The sequence below is a fragment of the Lagopus muta genome, chromosome 4 (genome assembly GCF_023343835.1).
Source record: "Lagopus muta isolate bLagMut1 chromosome 4, bLagMut1 primary, whole genome shotgun sequence".
NCBI classification, from domain to species: Eukaryota; Metazoa; Chordata; class Aves; order Galliformes; family Phasianidae; genus Lagopus; species Lagopus muta.
Window position 1 is genome coordinate 3,036,466 of NC_064436.1, and position 19,702 is coordinate 3,056,167.

Below are 19,702 nucleotides of genomic sequence, written 5' to 3' on the forward strand. Positions count from 1 at the left end.
GAATTACCTGGTCTCTTTATATCAAAGCAAATTTTAATTATCTCACTATATAAAAGGTCTTTTTTTGCCAGGAGTGTTTAATATTCTCTTGTAATTGCACGTCCCATGAACTGGCATGTGTTTATGACTTGATATTCACACTCAAATGAAAATGAATATTTATAAAAACATAGTCTCAGTGATCTGCATACTTCTAAGAGCATATCTTAAAGTAAGCATATTTCTTCTGTCTCTATTTAGTCGTTCGTGACACTTTGGAAGATCCTGTTTCCAGAGGCAGTGCCGCCTGCCCCTTGGGCTACTTTCCCTGTGGCAATATCACAAAGTGCTTGCCCCAACAACTTCACTGTAACGGTGAGGATGACTGTGGGAATCATGCTGATGAAGACAACTGTGGTATGTTGTTAAGGCTTTTCTTTGTTTCTGGCAGTCACTGAAACCCACGCACTGTTTGCACCAAGTGGAGACTTACAGAGCAGAAGCCGTCTGAATGTTATGTGTTTTCAGAGGACGTAGCAGATATTGGCTTTCCCTGATAAAGCCTCTCAACAAGCCATTTGCTAGGAAGAAAGGGCTACATTTGCATATCGTAGAAGTTTATCCAGTTTTATCATTTTTGCTTTTCATTTTGATGTGTACCTGTGTGTGTGAACTAGGAAAGGCCCCTGCTGCACACAGATGGACCTGCATGCTGACCTATGATGCTTGATGTAACTGTTAAAGCTGGTTGGGAAGCAGAATTTAAACTAATTTTCAAAGTTGGCCAGAAATCTTTCACGTCCTAAAACAGGAGAAAAAAAAACAGAGCCATGCTTGTATGAGTTCTGCAAGCTGCAAGGCTGCCAGATTTTGGAAATGTAGCTATCTGAGGAAATGCACATAGGCTGCTGCTGCCTGTTGTTGCAGACCTTGTCACTCTGCCTCCATCTCCATGCAGTGAAGATGCCAGCCAGGCACGCTGCCATCAGAACGGAGCATGAAGGCAAAAAATTAAAACTATATATACACACTAATGTTTCTGAAAGGTATAATTTGAAACAAAATATGGTAAGCGTATTTTTCATTAACAATCTCAGCAAAATCATTGAGAGATTGAAACCATGTTTGCTTTCACTTCATATTTTCAGAGCTCAAAATTGTGCCTGCATGCAGTACCTTATTTCTCTGCCTATGAAATTCTACCATATGAAAATTACTTTTGGCTCTAATCCCATTTAACAGACCTGTGCCGCCTTCTAGATTGATGTCACTTCCACCATTTCATTGCCAATGATTTAAATATGAAGAAAATTGACTCTTGTTCTATTGTTCTTCTGTGTATAAGTTGCCTCTTAAACAGTTGATGCATGTTCCATTTCTGTAAAGTACAGAAAGTCTATTGTGCAAGGACTTGCTAAAAGTGTACAGATTGATCAAGTGGGGATTTGGACACACACAGTTTTGCAACAGGATATGCAGGACAACAGAGCCTGCAAAGCAATTCGGCTGCAGTATAGAATCCATTTCCAAGTACAACAATGAGCTAGAGACCATTTCTGAGCTATAAAGGATGATAAGTCTTTGTATCAGCTCTATGAGAAATTAGTGTTTTCTTCTTGCATCATAACCCGATATTCTCAAAATGCATACCTTGTATAATGCACTGTGCTCATATTCAGCTCTAAAACTGATACAGCAGTCAAATTTTATTGTTTGACTAAAAGAAGAGTAATTATGTTGCCTGAGAACTTGAAATGTTCTCTTGGGGTTTCTGTAACATTCCTACATTGAAGTATGCGTGGAAATCATTGTTGAGTAGGATTTTGTCCAACCATTCATCTTGCTTAAAATCAAAGGAAGTGTCACCAATTAGTTCCCAAGACAGGGATGCTATCCAGCTATTTCTTTATGCTGCAGTTTCCCAGGGCTATTTCAGTGTGCCTGCCGTTACACCAGGAGTTATAGCTAGTTCTTTATACCCTTTTTTTAAATGTACAGTTGAAATCATTGTTCCTGGTTACAGAAAAGCAATTCAAAATTAAATTACTTCACTGAAGTAATTGTTTTGTGCAGCACCATAGGACCTTTTATCCCCAAGGTACCCCAATTAAGTAACTCAACTTTTAAATTCTTGCACACTTCTATCTTGCATAAATTTGAGTAAGACTTTTGAGGTGGTCAGTCTACCACATTCAAGCCAGCACATGTGGTGGGGATGGGAAAAAATAGTGTGGGCCCTAAAAGGAATTCAGACATATAAGATAAATGCTTCTCAGGTACAGCTAGCTAGAACAACTGCTCCACCAATTATGTCTTCAGTAATTACAAAGCCCTATCTTAAGCCTAGAGAAAAATATTATAGCAAAGGTTTGCATTTATTTTAAACCAGTCTGATAAAGAAAGGAGATGCAGAGCAAAAATAATTTCTCACAAAGAGTAATCCTTTCTTTGGTGGGAAGGATGATATCAATGAAGATTAAAAAAAAAAAAGAGCACTTCTTTTGAAGAGCATAATAATGCCATTGCAAAAATTGGGTGAAATTGCCTGGAAAAAAGATACTCTGAACATAAGACAACCCAAGGTCCAGCTGTTCAACAGTAACTGCTACATGTGCAGAGTAGTAATAGAAACTGATTACCAAGTTAGCACTTTTAAGAAATATCAATGAATTAAACAAGCTGAGAAGTAATTAGGATAAAAGCAGAGAGAGTTGCTTTGTAAAAACCTTTAAGTGACCTTACAATAGAAAGGCATAGGTTTTTCTTCTATGGTTGTCAATTACAGATACAGAAGCCATCTGGGTATTCTGGTCTTGCAAATTACTTAAGTTGGAATCTTGAAATTCCACATGCAGTATGGTTAATCAGTAGCACAGCTTAAAATCTGTCTGCCTAATTTATTATGTGATGTATAAACCCATATTTAGATCTCACATGGCTTTATGGTAGGTTGGAAATAAAAGGTGAAAGAACATCTCCTCTCCATGCATTGGTGCAAGAGAGACCAACATAACAGGAGACTGAAAATACTGGCATTAGTTGGTCAGAAGAAGGCTGGTGTCTGCTCTCTGTTATTAATGGTCCCCATTACCATATACTGCAAGTTTACCAGGCTACTGAGAACGTGTGTCCCAGCCCCTTGGCCTCTTGGATGTTCCTCTAGACCCAGACATCTTTGCTCTGTGCCCCCACTGTGTGCATACCACAGACATTTTGTAGACGTAGATCAGAAACCATCAGAGATTTCACTGAATATTCCAGGTACCTCTTGGGCATTCTGCCCCTTTCCTCTCATCTTGAGCAGAGTTCTGTAGTTTCCCTCTTTATTCATACAGTGATACTTATATCATTATGTTTGAGAAGATTTGCAATGTTTGTTCTCTTTCACACACTGCATGCCCTGTAGCAGTAAAATATGATTACAGATATTTGAAATTAAAAGGATTCTTCACTCACTGGTAGCTGTCTTCAGTTGTTCAGTAATAGCACTTTCTGTTAAATCCATGCATGTAACAGTTAGCTTTGTGGAGCCTCCTTCACACGTTTTTTCTTTCCTTTCCACTGAGATCTCTATCAGAATAATAAGTTAAAAACTAAGAGATGCAGCCTGAAATTAGAATAATAGACAGGGTCACATTTAGATCTGAGATGGCCATGGCCCTTCTTAACCTCAGGGTGAGGATGTTCTGTTTGGCAGTTAAGCTTCAGCATTTCTTCCTCTTCACAACCCTTCTGGAGAGGGGATATCCAAAATGAAGCTGCTCATCTTTGAAAATCCATGTGCCTTTTTCACCCAGTTGAGTTCTCAATCAATAAAGTAGAGTGTGTGTTATCCTGATGGGGAAGAGCTTGAGGCAGCTATAAGAGAAGGAGAGCAGCAATTTATCAAGCCCTAAGTGATAACAGGTTCTTTTCAAACTAACATTAGATAACCTTAAATGTGCATGGAAAATACAATCTTTCCTTGTGAATGTGAAAACATAGTCCATCAAGTAGCAGGTGGCTCTGTACATTTTCCATAAATACAATATATTTAAACAAAAATGAGTTATGTAAAGTTTTATCATTTGTCATAAACGCTTGTGGCTTTGAGGAATTTTCCTTTTTAAGGTTAAGTGTGGCAGTAAATTTTTCCCTGCTCTTCTGTCCTGTACTCATTCTTTCTGAAATACTGAGTTCTTCCCAAAGCAACCAAGTATGATGTTTAGCAGTTTAGCCTAAATCATGACCTGGTAATCTCTGCTGGGGAGCACACAAACGCCCCTGTGATTCTGGAAGAAACAGTCAGAGACCTACTGCTCCAACTGGACTGCCACAGGTCGATGGGCCAGATGAGATCCACCCAAGAGTGCTGAGGGAACTGGCGGAGGTGATAGCCGAGCCGCTTTCCATCATCGGTCAGTGCTCCTTGTTGACTGGTGAGGTCCCAGAAGACTGGAGGCTTGCCATTGTGACTCCCATTTATAAGAAAGGTCGTAAGGAGGATCGGGGGAACTACAGACCTTGGTGCCAGGGAAGGTGATGGAGCAGATTGTCTTGAGGGATGTGCGGGGTGACTGGGGGATCAGGCCTAGCCAGCATGGGTTCGTGAAGGGCAGGTCCTCTTTGACCAACCTGATCTCCTTCTATGATCTAGTGACCCATCTGGTGGATGAGGGAAAGGCTGTTGATGTGGTCTACCTAGACTTCAGCAAAGCCTTTGACACTGTCTCCCACAGCATTCTCCTGCAGAAGCTGGCAGCCCGAGGCTTGGATGGGTACACTCTTGGCTGGGTGAGGAGCTGGCTGGAGGGCCGGGCACAGAGAGTGGTGGTGAATGGAGTCAAATCCAGCTGGCGACCGGTCGTGAGTGGTGTTCCGCAGGGGTCGGTGCTGGGCCTGTCCTCTTCAATATCTTTATTGATGACCTGGATGAGGGCATTGAGTGCACCCTCAGTAAATTCGCAGATGACACCAAATTGGCTGGAAGTGTGGATCTGCCTGGGGGTAGCGAGGCCCTACAGAGGGATCTGGACAGGCTGGAGAGCTGGGCTGGAGCCAATGGGATGAGTTTCAACAAGGCCAAATGCCGGGTCCTGCACTTCGGCCACAACAACCCCAGGCGACGCTACAGGCTTGGGGCGGTGTGGCTGGAGGACAGCGTAGAGGAAATGGACCTGGGGGTATTGATTGATGCTCGGCTGAACATGAGCCGACAGTGTGCCCAGGTGGCCAAGAAGGCCAATGGCATCCTGGCTTGCATCAGCAACAGTGTTGCAAGCAGGAGCAGAGAGGTGATTGTTCCCCTGTACTCAGCTCTAGTGAGGCCGCACCTCGAGTACTGTGTCCAGTTTTGGGCCCCTCACTGCAAGAAAGATATTGAGGCCCTGGAACGTGTTCAAAGGAGGGCAACAAAGCTGGTGAGGGGTCTGGAACACAGGCCATATGAGGAGAGGCTGAAGGAGCTGGGAATGTTCAGCCTGGAGAAGAGGAGGCTCAGGGGAGACCTCATTGCTCTCTATAACTTCCTGAAGGGAGGTTGTAGTGAGCTGGGGGTCGGCCTCTTCTCTCGTGTCATTAGTGATAGGACCAGAGGGAATGGCTTCAAGCTACGGCAGGGCAGATTCACGCTGGACATGAGGAAGTATTACTTTTCAGAAAGGGTGGTCAGGCACTGGAATGGATGCCCAGGGAGGTGGTGGAGTCACCGACCCTGGGGGTGTTCAAGGAAAGACTGGATGTTGCGTTGAGGGACATGGTTTAGTAGGAGCTATTGGGAATAGGTGAACGGTTGGACTGGATGATCTTTTAGGTCTTTTCCAACCTTGGTGATTCTATGATTCTATGATTGTGTTTCTCTAGGAACTATTTTTGTATCTATGTTAACATAATGGTCACAAATTCCAGCATCCTTCTGTGCTCAAGCCTAATTTAAGTCAAGTAGGCAGAACAGCTTGGTTTGATTGTCCCACCGAGGATCTATTTGATTTCACTCATAATAGCTTCAGCTTAATTTTCAGACTTTGGCCAGGTTGATATGGGAATTGTCTATGAAGCAAACAGAATAAAAAGTTATTTCTCACATCGAAGACTACAGTGTTACTGCTAAGGTACTCTAACCTAGCTCTGTGCAAGGCCATTTGAAGCCCAGTGGCATGCTGGAAGAGCCAAGTGCATGCTCATGCAGAGAAGCATTTTGGGATCTCTGGCTTGACAGTGATACGCAGTGATAAGCAGAGCAGAACTAAAACCAGCAGTGCTAGACAACAGCTGTTGAAATCAAAACAAAAATAACAGAACAGTATTTCTGATGTAGCTCTTCAGCAAGTCCACCTGTGTTTTATTATCTTCAAGTACGTTTGTTTATATGAACAAACCCTGATGTGTATGAAAAGTTAGATCATAACACAAATGTACTCTTTGGACAGAAAGCAGTAAAGTTGCCAGAAATCATCAGTAGATATTTTTCAAATCACCAAGTCTCAGTATCTTTAGATATTTTTTTTTTCCCTTTAATCTGCTCCTTGATTGAGTATTACATTTAGAAACTTCATTGTTCACTTTATGCAATCTGCCTAAGAGGGCTGAATGAGCAAACTTCTGTCCTAGATAAGTCAGCTTTCTTGAATAAATATTTCAATTACTCATAGTGGTAAAAAATGTAAGATTATCAGTCTAATAACCTCTGTGTAATTATCAACTCTAGATAAATCAGTAGGTCAGTTATCCTTTTGCACTCTTATTACAAGGTGCTGCAAAAATTCCCAGTGCAGCTGAACTTTACATCAGCGTGATGTTTTACATGTGATCTTCTAAGATCTTTGTTGCAGTGGACTTCAGTGCTCCTAGCATTCCTCCGTACAATCAATGATTTGTTCATACATGTGTGGAATAGTTTTGCTGATAAGATGGCAGTGAATGACTTCCAATGTCATGATGTCATGTCAATGATGGAAGTGAAAGACTTCCCTATGATGGGAAGTCTTCCAGCAAAGAGCAGAGCTGCTGACCTCAGTTTTTTGCTCCACACCCAACCATCGGCTCTTGAGTTCAGTTTGGTACAAAACTGTACGTGGAGAAATACGGGAACGGAATCATATTCCAAAAGGTATTGAGCTTTTCTGCTTCCAGAGAACACTTGTGTTTTACCTTGGCAATTTGAAAGCACATTTCGGTATTTGTTGAAGTCTAAGACGAAGCCCTGCCGGTTTGTCTCTGATACATTTAGAGCTCTGAGTCTGTTACAGGCTCTGAAAATCTCTTAGATGTAAAGTACCAGTGCCCTCACTTCTTTGTAAATAATCCTTCTGCTTTCAGATCTAGCACTTTTTCCTAACTTCCGTTAGGGTTTCATAGCACGCGAGCATGCAATCTCTATCTATTTAGTTATTGGATTTATGATGTTGTGTTCTAGTTCAGAAATGCAAACAATAAGACCAACATAAAGCCTATGGTCACACCTCCTGGACTTTGATCACAATACATTTTATGAAGCCAGGTGTGCCTGGTGAGGGCTAATCTGGATTGACTCCACTAACGCCAATGGAAAGGCTCCCACTGGCTTCAGTGAGCAAAGATTCATAACTTCCCTAAATTAGGAAACTAATGAGAATCTCGGATGTTTCAAAGCGCGTTTGTGACTCGTGTTAGCATTTCATGCCATTTTAAGAAACACTGTGCTAGCAGTGATCTATTTTGTTTATTTTTTTCTTGGTGAGATGAATTCTAGATTGTGATCTACAACCTGTAGTGGAAACAGGAAATAGAGAATGTGTCCTCTCATGTTGTCTGTGATAGACATCATAAATAAATGCCTTAATTCTTCTCTTAGACTTAATTTGGAACAGAGTGGATTTGCCTTATACTCTGCTCAAAATTAGTGCAAGAGTTGTTTCATGCTATTGAATAGTTTTTATGCTCAGTCTTGTAGCTGTTTACTGAAATGGATTCTTCACTTATTGCTAGCAAACAACCACTAAGTCTGCAGATTGCAAATATCAGAAGTAGGGTAAAATGTATATTTAGAGTAAAAATTGTACGAAACAAATAAATAAAACACTTCAGCATTCATATTCATTCCAAAGCAGAAAATCTGCATGCTTTGTGCCTAATTACCTGCATTTCTCTAGGCTGGATTTTTGCGTTGTGAATAAGCCAGTAGCAAAATTACAGGTATGTGTTTGACTGTAACTCCACTTAGAAGCAATAATAAAAAGGGAATAGAAAGAAAACCACGCTGAGGTGTTCTATCTTTTGTTCACTAGCAGGATCTTTAATTATGCAATAATTAATGGAAAAAAATTGCTGAAGCTATTTTGAGAGTTTCTTCGGTGTTCAGAAATTTGGCTTCTGGACAATTTAGCTGATAGTTCTGCAGAACTGTTTTTTGGCAGTTAGGCAGTGATTGTGGTGTGTGCGCGTTTGTTTGTTAATCACAGTGTCATAGCCGTGTTTTTCCAGTCCAGTGAAGCAAGAACAGGCATGCAGATTTAATTTAAGATGTTTCTGACTCTCCAGAGGAGTTTGTCACTGGCTAAATGCTCTTACCATTGTATTGCTCCCAGACCTGAGAGGTCTCAGAACAAAAGGCAGCATTCAGTTCCCCGTGTTTATGTATGGATGTTTGTTACGGTCTCTCTAGCTGGATATACAATGGAAATCATAGATGTGGATTGCTGAAAGAAATGAGGCAGTAAACTCTTTGAAGTCCTGCACCTATTTCCATTTACAAGCAGTGGGCTCACCTGTTCTGTGTGCCATGCCATCGTGCCATCAGGCTGGCCTTACGTCAAGAATTATTACCCCTTTTATAAAAGGGCCTATAAAATTGGACAGGATGAAAGTAATGAAATTCTGTATAGTTGTCATTGTTTTCCCTCATGCATTTCTTTGAAGATCTACGAAATTAGGGAGAACTACTGCAGTTCATAGATTTAGTAAATCATACTTTAGATTTCCATAGCAGAAAACTAAATTTCTATGGGATGTCTGAAAGCTACATGCTTTAATACTGCAAAATTGCTCGTTAAGAAATGGGAAATTTCAGAGAATGTGACATTCTTGGCTTTGCCTCAGCAGATTGCAGACAAGCTGGACAATTCTGTTTTTCAAATAATAAATGATATTTATACTTAGTCTAACGTTTTCCTGGCATGCCATTTATGTACATAATGCTTAAAACGGGAGATTTAAACATGAGACAGGACTGAGCTTTGAGCCTGTAAATTCTCTTTGTAAAGCAAAAAGAAAACACTTGGAATTCAGCAGCATGTGTTCAATGTAGCAAACATTTGGTGAAAGATCAGATCTTTGAGTGTCACGTCAAATTTTTTATATATGCAATTCTATAGGGACAAGTTTTTTCTTCTTCTTGGCTATTCATCCAGCTGCACACGCCACTGAAATTATTAGATTTACACTGATCTAAAGCAATCAGATAGGTTTGCTGAAGCTCTGGAGGTTTTTACTCAATCAACCAATAAGATCTTGAAAGATTTTTGATAGCTGAGGGAAGCTCTTTTCTAGACATTTTCTCCTTGGGTCTCCAAAGTCATGGCTCACTCATAGTGGATCTTCAGAGCAATACAGGGTTTTATGTGCATATCTGTGCTATTAGCTTGTATTAATTTATTGTCACATTTATTTCAAAACTGGTAAGTAGTTCTAGAAAAACAAAACAGAAAAACTGAATAATGTATATAGAGCAAAAATTCTGTTCTATAAACTAGAAAGCTCTCCTGTGCAAGCGCTTTACAGGAATAAAGGTACAATATTGGGATAATATTTATCTTTTGGAAATTGGAGCCTGCTTATCTCCTTAAATTTGCAGTGGTTTAATATGGATATCTTAAAATCAAGAAGGAACTCATGCAAGCAGGAAATCGAGCTCATTTAGAAAAGCGTAAATCTCATTTGAATTGATACAATACCTTTTTGTTTGTTTGTTTTTGAGATAACATTGTCATATATAAATAGGCATGTTACATTTAAATTCATGAGCAGGTACAGAGAAGGATCAGTGTACAGTAGCACACGTTTTGGTGTGGGGCATGTTGCCTTTGCTTTGACAAGCAAGTTAAATGTTCTTCACCTGGATATCTAAACTGGGCTGAGAAATTTACTCCCAGAGTCAAATGTTCCAGGCTCTGCAAGACTCCTCTGTGTAAAATCTCAGTATGGGTTTGGTCTTGCCATGAGTTATTGGAATGTATCAGCATATCCTCGTGCTGGAAGAGGGCAGTTATGAGAGTGTTTTAAAAGGAGTTGCTCCCTCATTCTTGCTCAGAGAACACAGATTTTCCTTGTTGTACTAAAAAGTATTCTGTTTAAATCCTGAAGTCATTTCTTACGGTGAGAGAAAATATATTGGAATAAATACACCCATGAATTATGTCCATCAACAGCAAAAGGCAAAATCAAAGAGTGTCCCAGCGGCTCTTTAGAATGCAGAAGTGTTTGTTCATTTCACTGATATCATTTCTCTTCGTAATAATGAGCACATAGTCAAGAGAAGGAGAAAGTTTTATAGAGAATGTTCTTTATATAAGGCCTGTACTTACATATTATACAGTGTGGACATTTATTATATGTGACTAACATTTTTTAAATGAGCAAAAGGGATGTTTTTTCTGGGATTTGTCATTGATAAAAGATGATTTGACAAGATTAACACACTCACTCTTATTCCCATCAGAAATGGTAATTGACAACCTCCAGGAAGGAACAGTATGTTAATCTGCCTTCAAATAAGTCCAGTTTACAGTTATTTAGTTCATTTCTCCCACACAGGGGAATATTCACTTACGCCTTGTTTTCTCAGATCTCCTTCTTACTGAAGTACAGCCAACATAAACTATTTTAGAACTGGCTCAGGAAAAAGTAACTTTTCGTCTGAGCTGAACTCCCTCAAACGATAGATTTTGAATTTCAAGACCAGTGCTATCGCCAGTCATTTCTTAAACAGTTTGGAGAACCTCATCTCAACAGTAGTAAACAGGTCACAAACGTACCGTATAAACCCTAAAGAATTACAGAGCGTTTTAGAGTTCTGGCATTTGGTGTTCCACTGAATGGCTGCACAAAATAGTTGTTCATGCAGCGCGTTCATCTGGGGTTTGACAAAGCAACTCACGTCAAATATGGACTGTTCCACACTTTACACAAGACTTGGCCCATGAACTTACACATTCTAGACAGCCGTAATGGTTCCAGTACAAAACAATCGGTCTCCATTTTTCTTTATTCCTCCCTTCTCTTTTATGACCGCTCAAAAATACACAGCTGTCTCTCGACTTACTTGGAACCACTGGTGGACTTGCACTTCATAGTGAGCTGTTCCCTCATTTCTTTCAGCACAGGAAGCTCTGCTCGTGCCTTCTCTCTGCACATATAGACTGCAGAGGTCGTCCTTTGTAAACGCTTTGTCACGTGGCAAAAGCATTTTAAGAATACTAAAGAGTGGAATCAGATTTTATCTATCCACCCTTTAGCATCAGAAACAGAGGAGTACAGACGGAAAAAAACAATTGATGCCTTAAATGTCAGCTTACAAGAGGATTAGAATTGATGGCTTTTAACTATGCATTCAGAGAAGCAGTTAGTTGCCCAGACTTTTCTATGGTTCTAATTATGGATTAGAAGTTCCATGTTTGGAGACTGTATTCCTGGCTGCACAGTATTTGTTTGCTGTGACTATTCTCTGAGAATAAACCCAGTTTTAATACATGTTTAAAAACCTCTATTTCACAACCCTCAATGAAAGATTCCTCTTACATCTCACTTCCTCTGTATACGTGCTATTACTAGGAGTTCCACCAGCTCCCCAGTTGCTGGGTCCAGTTTTGCAAATTCAAGAGTGAAATCCTTTTTAAAATTAAAACAAAACAAAACAAAAACCCCAAAAAAAGCCAACAACACAGAAATGGTGTTGGGGAAACCCCATTACAGCTCTAACTGCACGACAGGAGGTCTATAATCACTGCTGGACAAAGGAGCTGTTTTCCTCATTTCATTGATTATAGATTCTGTATTTCGGGTTTGTAATCCAGTCCTAAAACTGAATTGCTGCTCAGTATTTAAAACAAGCAGAGCAATCTTTCAGCAGATTTAGACTCTCTTCGTTTTGTCCAAAATGAATTATGCAGCTTCTGATGATCAGCTTAATGATCTGACTGGTCAAAATTGCTAATGCTTCATAAGACACCAGGTGCTCTCAAGGAAGTTAATGAAAAAAGTGCCTTCTCTGGGTGGGAAATGGACATTCTTGCAGGGCATAATATGGTTAACATGTATTTTCAAATCAAGCCTTTTTATTTTCTCTTTATAAAGCAGTTCCTGAAGACAGAGATTTCTTTTTGCTTTAATTTTTTTTTCAATTTATGCATAACAAATGAATAGAAGATTAAAGATAGTTTGCCTGAAGTTCCTACTCATTCAGAATACCTGTTAATTAGAACACAGCTTTTCAGCTTGAGCATCTCTCAGAAGAGCTCCATCTGCTGACACTGTGGGCTCACTTAAGGAGATGCTTACAAGGTAATTTCCCTGCATAGCTGAGGAAAATGCATTGTAATGTGACACGAGGAATAAGAGACAATTTCAGAATGGGAGAATTTACAAAAAGTTAAACACGTTTCACTTCTCCCTGCCTATTTTTTGAGACAACAGTTCTTGCTTGAACATTAAAAAAAAAATGTCCGTGAGGAATGGTATTTAACTAGTACAACTGGACTGTTCCCATGCAGAATGGAGGAAGCCAGTGTTAATGTATTAAACAAATGCAACTAAGAGTGTAATAATGAAATCAGCAGAGCCATCCTTGGGGCTCTCATGTAAGTATTTTTTGACAGCAGGCATCATTACAAAATAATGTTTCTGATTACTACTGATGCTTCAGCTCACCAGATAGCGAGTGCCATCCTAAGGAGCACTGCTGCTGCAGGTGCAAATTTATTCAAATGAGATGCTTTAAACTAGAAACGTTTGGACATCATCAGAGCTGAAGAGAGGTCAGACTCAAACTAGCAAGACAAAAAGCAGACTGCAGCTGTCAAAGGTTCTTTTTATTCCCCCCTTCTCTTCTCCCCCCTTCTCCCCCCTTTTCCTTCCCTTGCACAGAGACTGTTGAATTGCTTAAGGCATCAGAAGATACTCCTTCTGTGCACCTACAAACTTAGTACACAGAAGTAATTGGGCAGGTATATTCAAACAAGCTCATTTACTGTTCTATGAAATCTTCTAGAATAATCACCTTATTGAAATTAAAAAAAAAAAAAGCAAAAAATAGATGCTACTGAATTTAGTGAAGGTATTATTCTAATGTGTGTGCTGTTTGTTTTTTCTGTTAGAAGACAACAATGGATGGTCTCTGCAGTTCGACAAACATTACGCAAAGAGGAAATACAACAAAGTGAAATCCCTGTACGCGTTTCAGACCAGGACATCGGAGTGCTGTAAGTTGTTATTATGGACAACTCCTGGAAATAAATATTTAGCAAATGGGCTCATCAGAAATAGAAACGTAGCACAGTTTCATTTGTAGTGAAATAAAATTAATGTCTCAGACTAACAAATGTATGTAAGCTAATTTCAGTTGCAATAGGGTGACTCGTTTTCTATCAGAGTGCCAAATGTTTGCCAGTTAGGAGGGCAATGTAAATGTTTCATTGAATACATGAATACAGCTGAAAAGATCATGAAATGCACATTTTTCAGAGTGAAATGAAGGCAACACTCCTTCAAATTCACTTCATCACTCAACAAATATTTATTGAACCCTACTCTCTGTTACACCTACAGTCATTTGTCCATTCATACAGAAGTGGTCTAGTTTGAGCACTGAGATTAATCACAGAGATGGAACTTTGCTCGTTCTGGTAGATGTAAAAGAATCAAATGACCTAAAAAGTCAGAAAAATTTGAAAAAATATAGCATGCCATCTTGTATCAAACCTAAAGCTCTATTGTAAAAGCTCTTTCTCTGTGGCTGGAAGTTGAAGCATTTTTTTAATGTCCCTTTACATTTATTATTAGGGTATTCCGAGGTCTATATAAATGATGTAAAAAAGGAGTATTCCTTAATTTAAACTCCATTTGACACAGGCCAGTAGATCCATCTTTGAGCTTCACTGTTCTTTTACACTGTATTTCTTTCCTCCGCATCCCATTGCAACGCAAACCCAATCTTCCACCACGTTCATGCCTTCCTGCAGTGGCTGGTGCTGTACCAGCAGAATGTACGTGCCAAGGGCTGGAGGTCTCCTGCGATGCTGCCCAACTGCGTGCCGTCCCTTTGGTCCCTTCAAACATCACCATGATGTGAGTAGAGCATGACAGGGGTCTTGTGCTATGCTCAGGCTTGACAAGCAGTTCTACAGCCATTTCAGAACTGCAGCTGTGTGATTAGAACCAGTTGGCTCAGCTGGTGTTTTTGAAAGCATAGGGACTCTCTGTTAACAAGTCCACTAAGGTTTGAAGTACAGATTTTCACTGCATACCACAGGAGAAAAGGAACTGAAAAACTTTAAAGTGGTCGTTCCGTATTTGTAACAGTGACTTGTGCTAGCAAAATAATAATAGTAATAATAATAATAATAATAATAATCAGAAAATCTAAAGAAATTTTAAAATAAATGTTTCATTTAGGACTTTTTCACTGTTTCATTGTTATACGATCCTGGCAATATTCCCCCTCTATATTCTTGCCAATAACCTTGATTCTAGTAAAACTACCTACTTGAGCAAATAGCTCTCATTCAGTGCCTGTGAACAGGCTGTTATTTAGCAGGATTTAACCTGAGGTGAGTCATCATACAGATAAATAGGTGTAATACTCACTTCTGGAAGAGTGGCTGGTATTGCTCTTTGTTTGCCAGCACTTCTATGAGAGGCCACTTTCTGTATGGTGAAGAGCCGTATCAAATGTCCCAAGGATCTGTCCTGAAAAATCAAAGGTACAGATCTCTGTTGAGTTCCTGTTTGCATCTGGATGGGATTCTTGTTGGTTCCCATTCAGTAGTTCAAATTCAGGTTAGTGCAGAATGTCATATGTATTTAATATGTATTTAAACCATCTGCTGGCTCAGAGACAGCAGAGGCTTCAAAAATAAAGGTGCAGCTATGACTTCAGAAAAAAGCAGTGAGTCAGGGAAGCTGACTAGGCTTCAACCATGTCCTAAATGGTTTTTGTTCTAGTCAGAACACCTGAGTCAGTGCCCAGTGCAGACGGGGACGTAGAGAAACACAAATAGGGAAATAAGCTGTATATGCATTTGAAGTTTGAAATAAATCTGTGTTTTTACTTTATACTCAAATATTTTCACTTCTTGGATTTAACTAGTACTTTGTCTTCTTCCTCAAGAACGTTGAAGAGTATTCTTAGATGATAAAGCATTGGGCAGCATGTGTATTATATGTATTAGCATATTAGTATATTAGCAGTATGAAAGATGCTCTTACAGAGTAAAAAATCATTGCAACACTGTTGGAAGCTGGTGAGGGCTGCTAGTCTCAATGAGCCCAACCCATTGCAATTGTTGGCTGCCAGGAGACAAAAGCAAAAAATAGATATTTACTGCCTGCATCACCAACCCTTAGGCCAGCAAAATGGCAGACAGCAGAGCTGCAGAATCCTATCCCATAAGCAAACAACAGCAACACCACTTTTTTAGGCCCAAGGCAAAGCTATGCATTGGTGTCTCCACAGTCTTCACCTGGTGTCTGTCTTCCTTTCACTCTTTCAATTCCCAGTGAACAGAGCTTTTATTTTTCTCATGTCAGCTATCTGACATGAGGGCTGAATGAACAGCAAGTTTCCAAAGGAAGCTTCTTGTCTCAAAGGTGAAGAGTGTGTGTTTTTTTCTCAGGCTGAAAACTACTTTCCATCCTGACTGGGAGCCTGCCAGCTCTTTGGAGTGCTCTGACACAACCATGTAGTGATAGAGGCCCTTCCACAGGTCTACAGATTATATTTGTGGTCTTACACTGTTAAAATTAGTTCATGGTGCTTTAATCACATTTTTTTAATGGTCTGGACAGGGAGGATTGAAAGGATACTGTCTGTATGAAAAGTGGAAAATGGGAATAGCAGCTGCTTACAACATTACAATGAGTAAAATAATTTCTCCTTTCATGCCTTTTTACAGTCTCCATTGACTCAAACTCACTTCTAGCATAAACACTTCATTTGAATTGGTTGATGCAAATGGATTTGATTCTGTTTAACTTTAAAAAGAGAGTGTGACAGTAAAGAGCACAGCTACATCTTTCAGTTAATATGCTGTGCAGAGGCAGTCCAAAACATATAACCTGACTCTACTGGAAAAAGCCAATTATTATAGAAATTTCTGCCGAATCATTTGATTTACTGTGAAAATGCATCAGAATCTGTGAAATGGTTACAAATGTATGAAATGGGATAAGTTCATCCTCGATACACCTACAGAGCAGATTTACTGTGTGCATTCATTCCTACAGGTCTCTTCAGAAGAATCTGCTAAGAAAACTTTATGCTGACGTTTTCAGAAAATACCAAGACCTTAAAAACCTGTAAGGAAGCTTTAAACTTAAAGTATCCATTAAGATCTTTAAATATTCATTCTTTCTCTCACTCTCTCTGACACACTGTACAAGCCTTAATGTGACAGGCCTCATTTACACTCAAAATTCTGTTTTGTCTTACACTCCAGTACTTCACTAATCATGAAACCTGTTTGCTTCAAATAATTCGATTGGCATCTTTTTTTTTTCCCCCAAAGCTGTGATTTCTGTGTATTTAACTGTTCTTATATTGATTGGTTTGTACCAGCAAAATGTTAAAACTTCATCGTGTCTGAATGAAGTTAGATTTGTGATGAATAGCAATATACCTGGTGTAGGGAACCTGCTTTGGCAGGGGGTTGGACATGATGATCTCTGGAGGTCCCTTCCAACCCCTACAATTCTGTGATTCTGTAATATGCCAAAGGAAGTGGAAGCATGAATTGTTTACTCAGCAAAATCAAAGCTTGAAGCCTTTCCACTGGAATGGGAAGCTTACTCACATGGCATTAGCTTTTACCTCTGAATGTGTCTGCTACCAATCTGCTGGTGTTGCAGAATCATAGAATGATTTGGTTTGGAAGGGACTTTAAAGATCATCTAGTTGCAATCCCCTGCTATAGGCTCAACTAGTCAAATTATCATAGCAGTATAATAGGAGGTGTGTTTATGATGTGCAATGCATGTGTTGTTCAAAATCGTAGCTTTTAATGAGTTTGATTGATATAGAATTAGTTCCATTAAGGATTACATGCAAAATTCCAAAACCAAACGTTCCTAGGAAATATACTGGATGTCAGCTCCAATGGCAAGTGTTCTGTACTGCAGCACCATCTTGTGTCCACAATGTTAATTAAGAACCATTGCCTTAAGGACTTCAAAGATGTGTTTTCATTAAGAGTACAGACATACCTCCCTGAAGAAGGTATGTGTTGCTGACATGAACTTCGCACATCTCTGAGTGCATGTGTTTAGAAAGCTCTTGAGCAGTGAACATCGTGGACCCGTTGTGTAAAAGCTGGTGTTTTTGTCTCCGCAGCAGGAATCTCAGGGCTGATCTATCAGGAGATGGAGCATAACCATTTCCTTGTTCATTGTAGGCAAACCAAATGTCCTGTTAAACACATTCTATGTTTCCCCCACGATTTTTTATTTCTTTTAAAACACCTTTGCAGTCCCTGCAACTCCAGTTCTGAAATGATAATTGTCAAATATAGGATGTCAGAAAGCTTGATGGCCTCTTTTCCAGGTTAGCTGATAAACCGTAATTCTTTACTTACGCTTCCTTTGACTTTGCATGCAACAGGGAATCGATTGTTGTTGGTTTTGTTCTATCTTCCTAGATATCTCCAGGACAATAAAATCAGAGCCGTGTCCAAACATGCTTTCAAAGGTTTATACAACTTGACAAAACTGTAAGTATTGCTTTAAGAATATTTAAGAGAAACTGGAACAGCTCTGAGAATTGCTGCGGATATCACTCTCTTATTTGTTTCAACATTAGATTATATAATGGTCCAAATCTTTATCTCCATGGTATGAAGGAGAAAACAAAGATTGAGAGCTATCTGTGCTCTGTCTATGTATGTTTATCTGTCAGGACAATACTCTGACAATACGAGTGGGCTCCATAAATCACTCCTATTGCCCAAATATGCAGAATAGGAGGAGACAATATGATAGTCAGAAAGAATGGAAAAGGGAGTAAAAACACAAGCAAGATCTTGTACTGAATTAGAGCTCTTTAACGTGCTATTCTGGTTCATTGAAGTGAACATGAGCAGCCAGTATCAGTAATGAAAAGAACTCTTTTGTTTTCCCATAATTTTGCAGTATCTTTTTGTAAGGGAGTCCAGACTTGTAAGGAAAGAGCTGAGTGGAAGAGAAGATGCGTAAATTCCATCACTCGGTTCAGTCTTTTGTCTCTGCTGTGTTTGTGATGGGATTTTATTTTATTTTTAATATTGTACACCTTACATTTCCTTCACAAGTGTGAAGTTATCTGTTATTGCAGCTGCCTTTATTACTCTCCCAGATCTCTTATAGTGCTGCTTTTGTTTTGGGCATCTCCATTTATGACTAATATCCTTAGCAAAGACTGAGCGTGACCACAGAAAATTCATGGAACTAATTACTCCACATAATGGAACTGGAATGGGGCTCCAAAGTAGCATGGTGAAAGGGCTCAGCGTGCTGTGTTTTCTTATCTGTAAGGCAAAATATTTCACATAATTGTTCAGAAAGTCCTCACTGTGGTGAGTTCCTCTCTTGCTATCTATCTATTTGAGTTGCTCTGGCATTTCAATGAAAGACTCATGCTTAAACATCTCCTGATGCCATAGAAAGCTGGTTTTCCAGGGGAGACAGAGGCTGGAATCACATACCAGTGTGTGTTTGCTTGTAAGTGGGTTATCTTTCAAAAAGAAAAAAAAAGAAATTTCCCACAGTCAAAAATAGTAATGATAAGAAATTGCATCAATTATCAAGGAAAAATCTTAAAACACTCTTTCATGCATCTGATGCATCTCATTTGTTTGTCTTTTATTGATCTTGATTCAGATACCTGAGTAACAACAAGATAACCAACTTGAAGCCTCACGTCTTTGAAGATCTCCATAAACTTGAATGGCTGTATGTAACTTTCTCATTGATGTGTTTGTCTTCTCAAGGAGTAATTAAAGCAAGTTAAAGGAAATATTTGGACTGTTTAAACTGTTGTGCATAGCACTGCTTTAGTACCAGATAATATTTAAGGAACTCATGCTGCACTTTGTGGGGGAAAAAATGGAAAGCAATTACTTCCTCTAAGTTAAAAATATTTCTAAAAAATATTACATTATTCTGAAAGAAAGTGAATATGTATACCCTGACCTGCTGTGCAGGAGTGTGCCAATACCATCTAAGTAGTTTGAGTGAGTATTTGAAGAATGCGACTTCAAATTTTGTTGTCTTTTTTCCTCTGTTTAATTTAAGACTGTAGACAGCTCTCAGTCTGACATGTGTTTTGCTATAGGATAATTGAAAACAATAGGATAAATCGGATCTCTCCATCGACATTTTATGGACTCAAATCACTAATTCTCCTGTAAGTATGGAATAAGAATCAAAAGTGTTACTTAAAAAGATCATATAGAATAAATACATACATCTGTTTATAATGGCTGTGATTGCTCATCACACCATATTGTCTGCTGTTGCAGAAAAGCTT

At 39.3% G+C, this 19,702-nt stretch overlaps 1 protein-coding gene across 4 annotated transcripts in view; it reads left to right on the forward strand.

Moving 5' to 3' along the window:
* RXFP1 (relaxin family peptide receptor 1) overlaps positions 1-19,702 on the forward strand; it is a 47,315-nt gene that overhangs the window by 15,103 nt on the left and 12,510 nt on the right. For 3 of the 4 annotated variants that reach the window (XM_048941376.1, XM_048941375.1, XM_048941378.1), the window contains exons 2-8: positions 241-396; positions 13,305-13,409; positions 14,169-14,274; positions 16,432-16,503; positions 17,838-17,909; positions 19,054-19,125; positions 19,508-19,579. In XM_048941376.1, coding sequence (XP_048797333.1) covers positions 241-396; positions 13,305-13,409; positions 14,169-14,274; positions 16,432-16,503; positions 17,838-17,909; positions 19,054-19,125; positions 19,508-19,579 — 655 coding nt within the window. The remainder of the gene's footprint in view (positions 1-240; positions 397-13,304; positions 13,410-14,168; positions 14,275-16,431; positions 16,504-17,837; positions 17,910-19,053; positions 19,126-19,507; positions 19,580-19,702) is intronic. The other variant, XM_048941377.1, reaches the window with a different exon arrangement.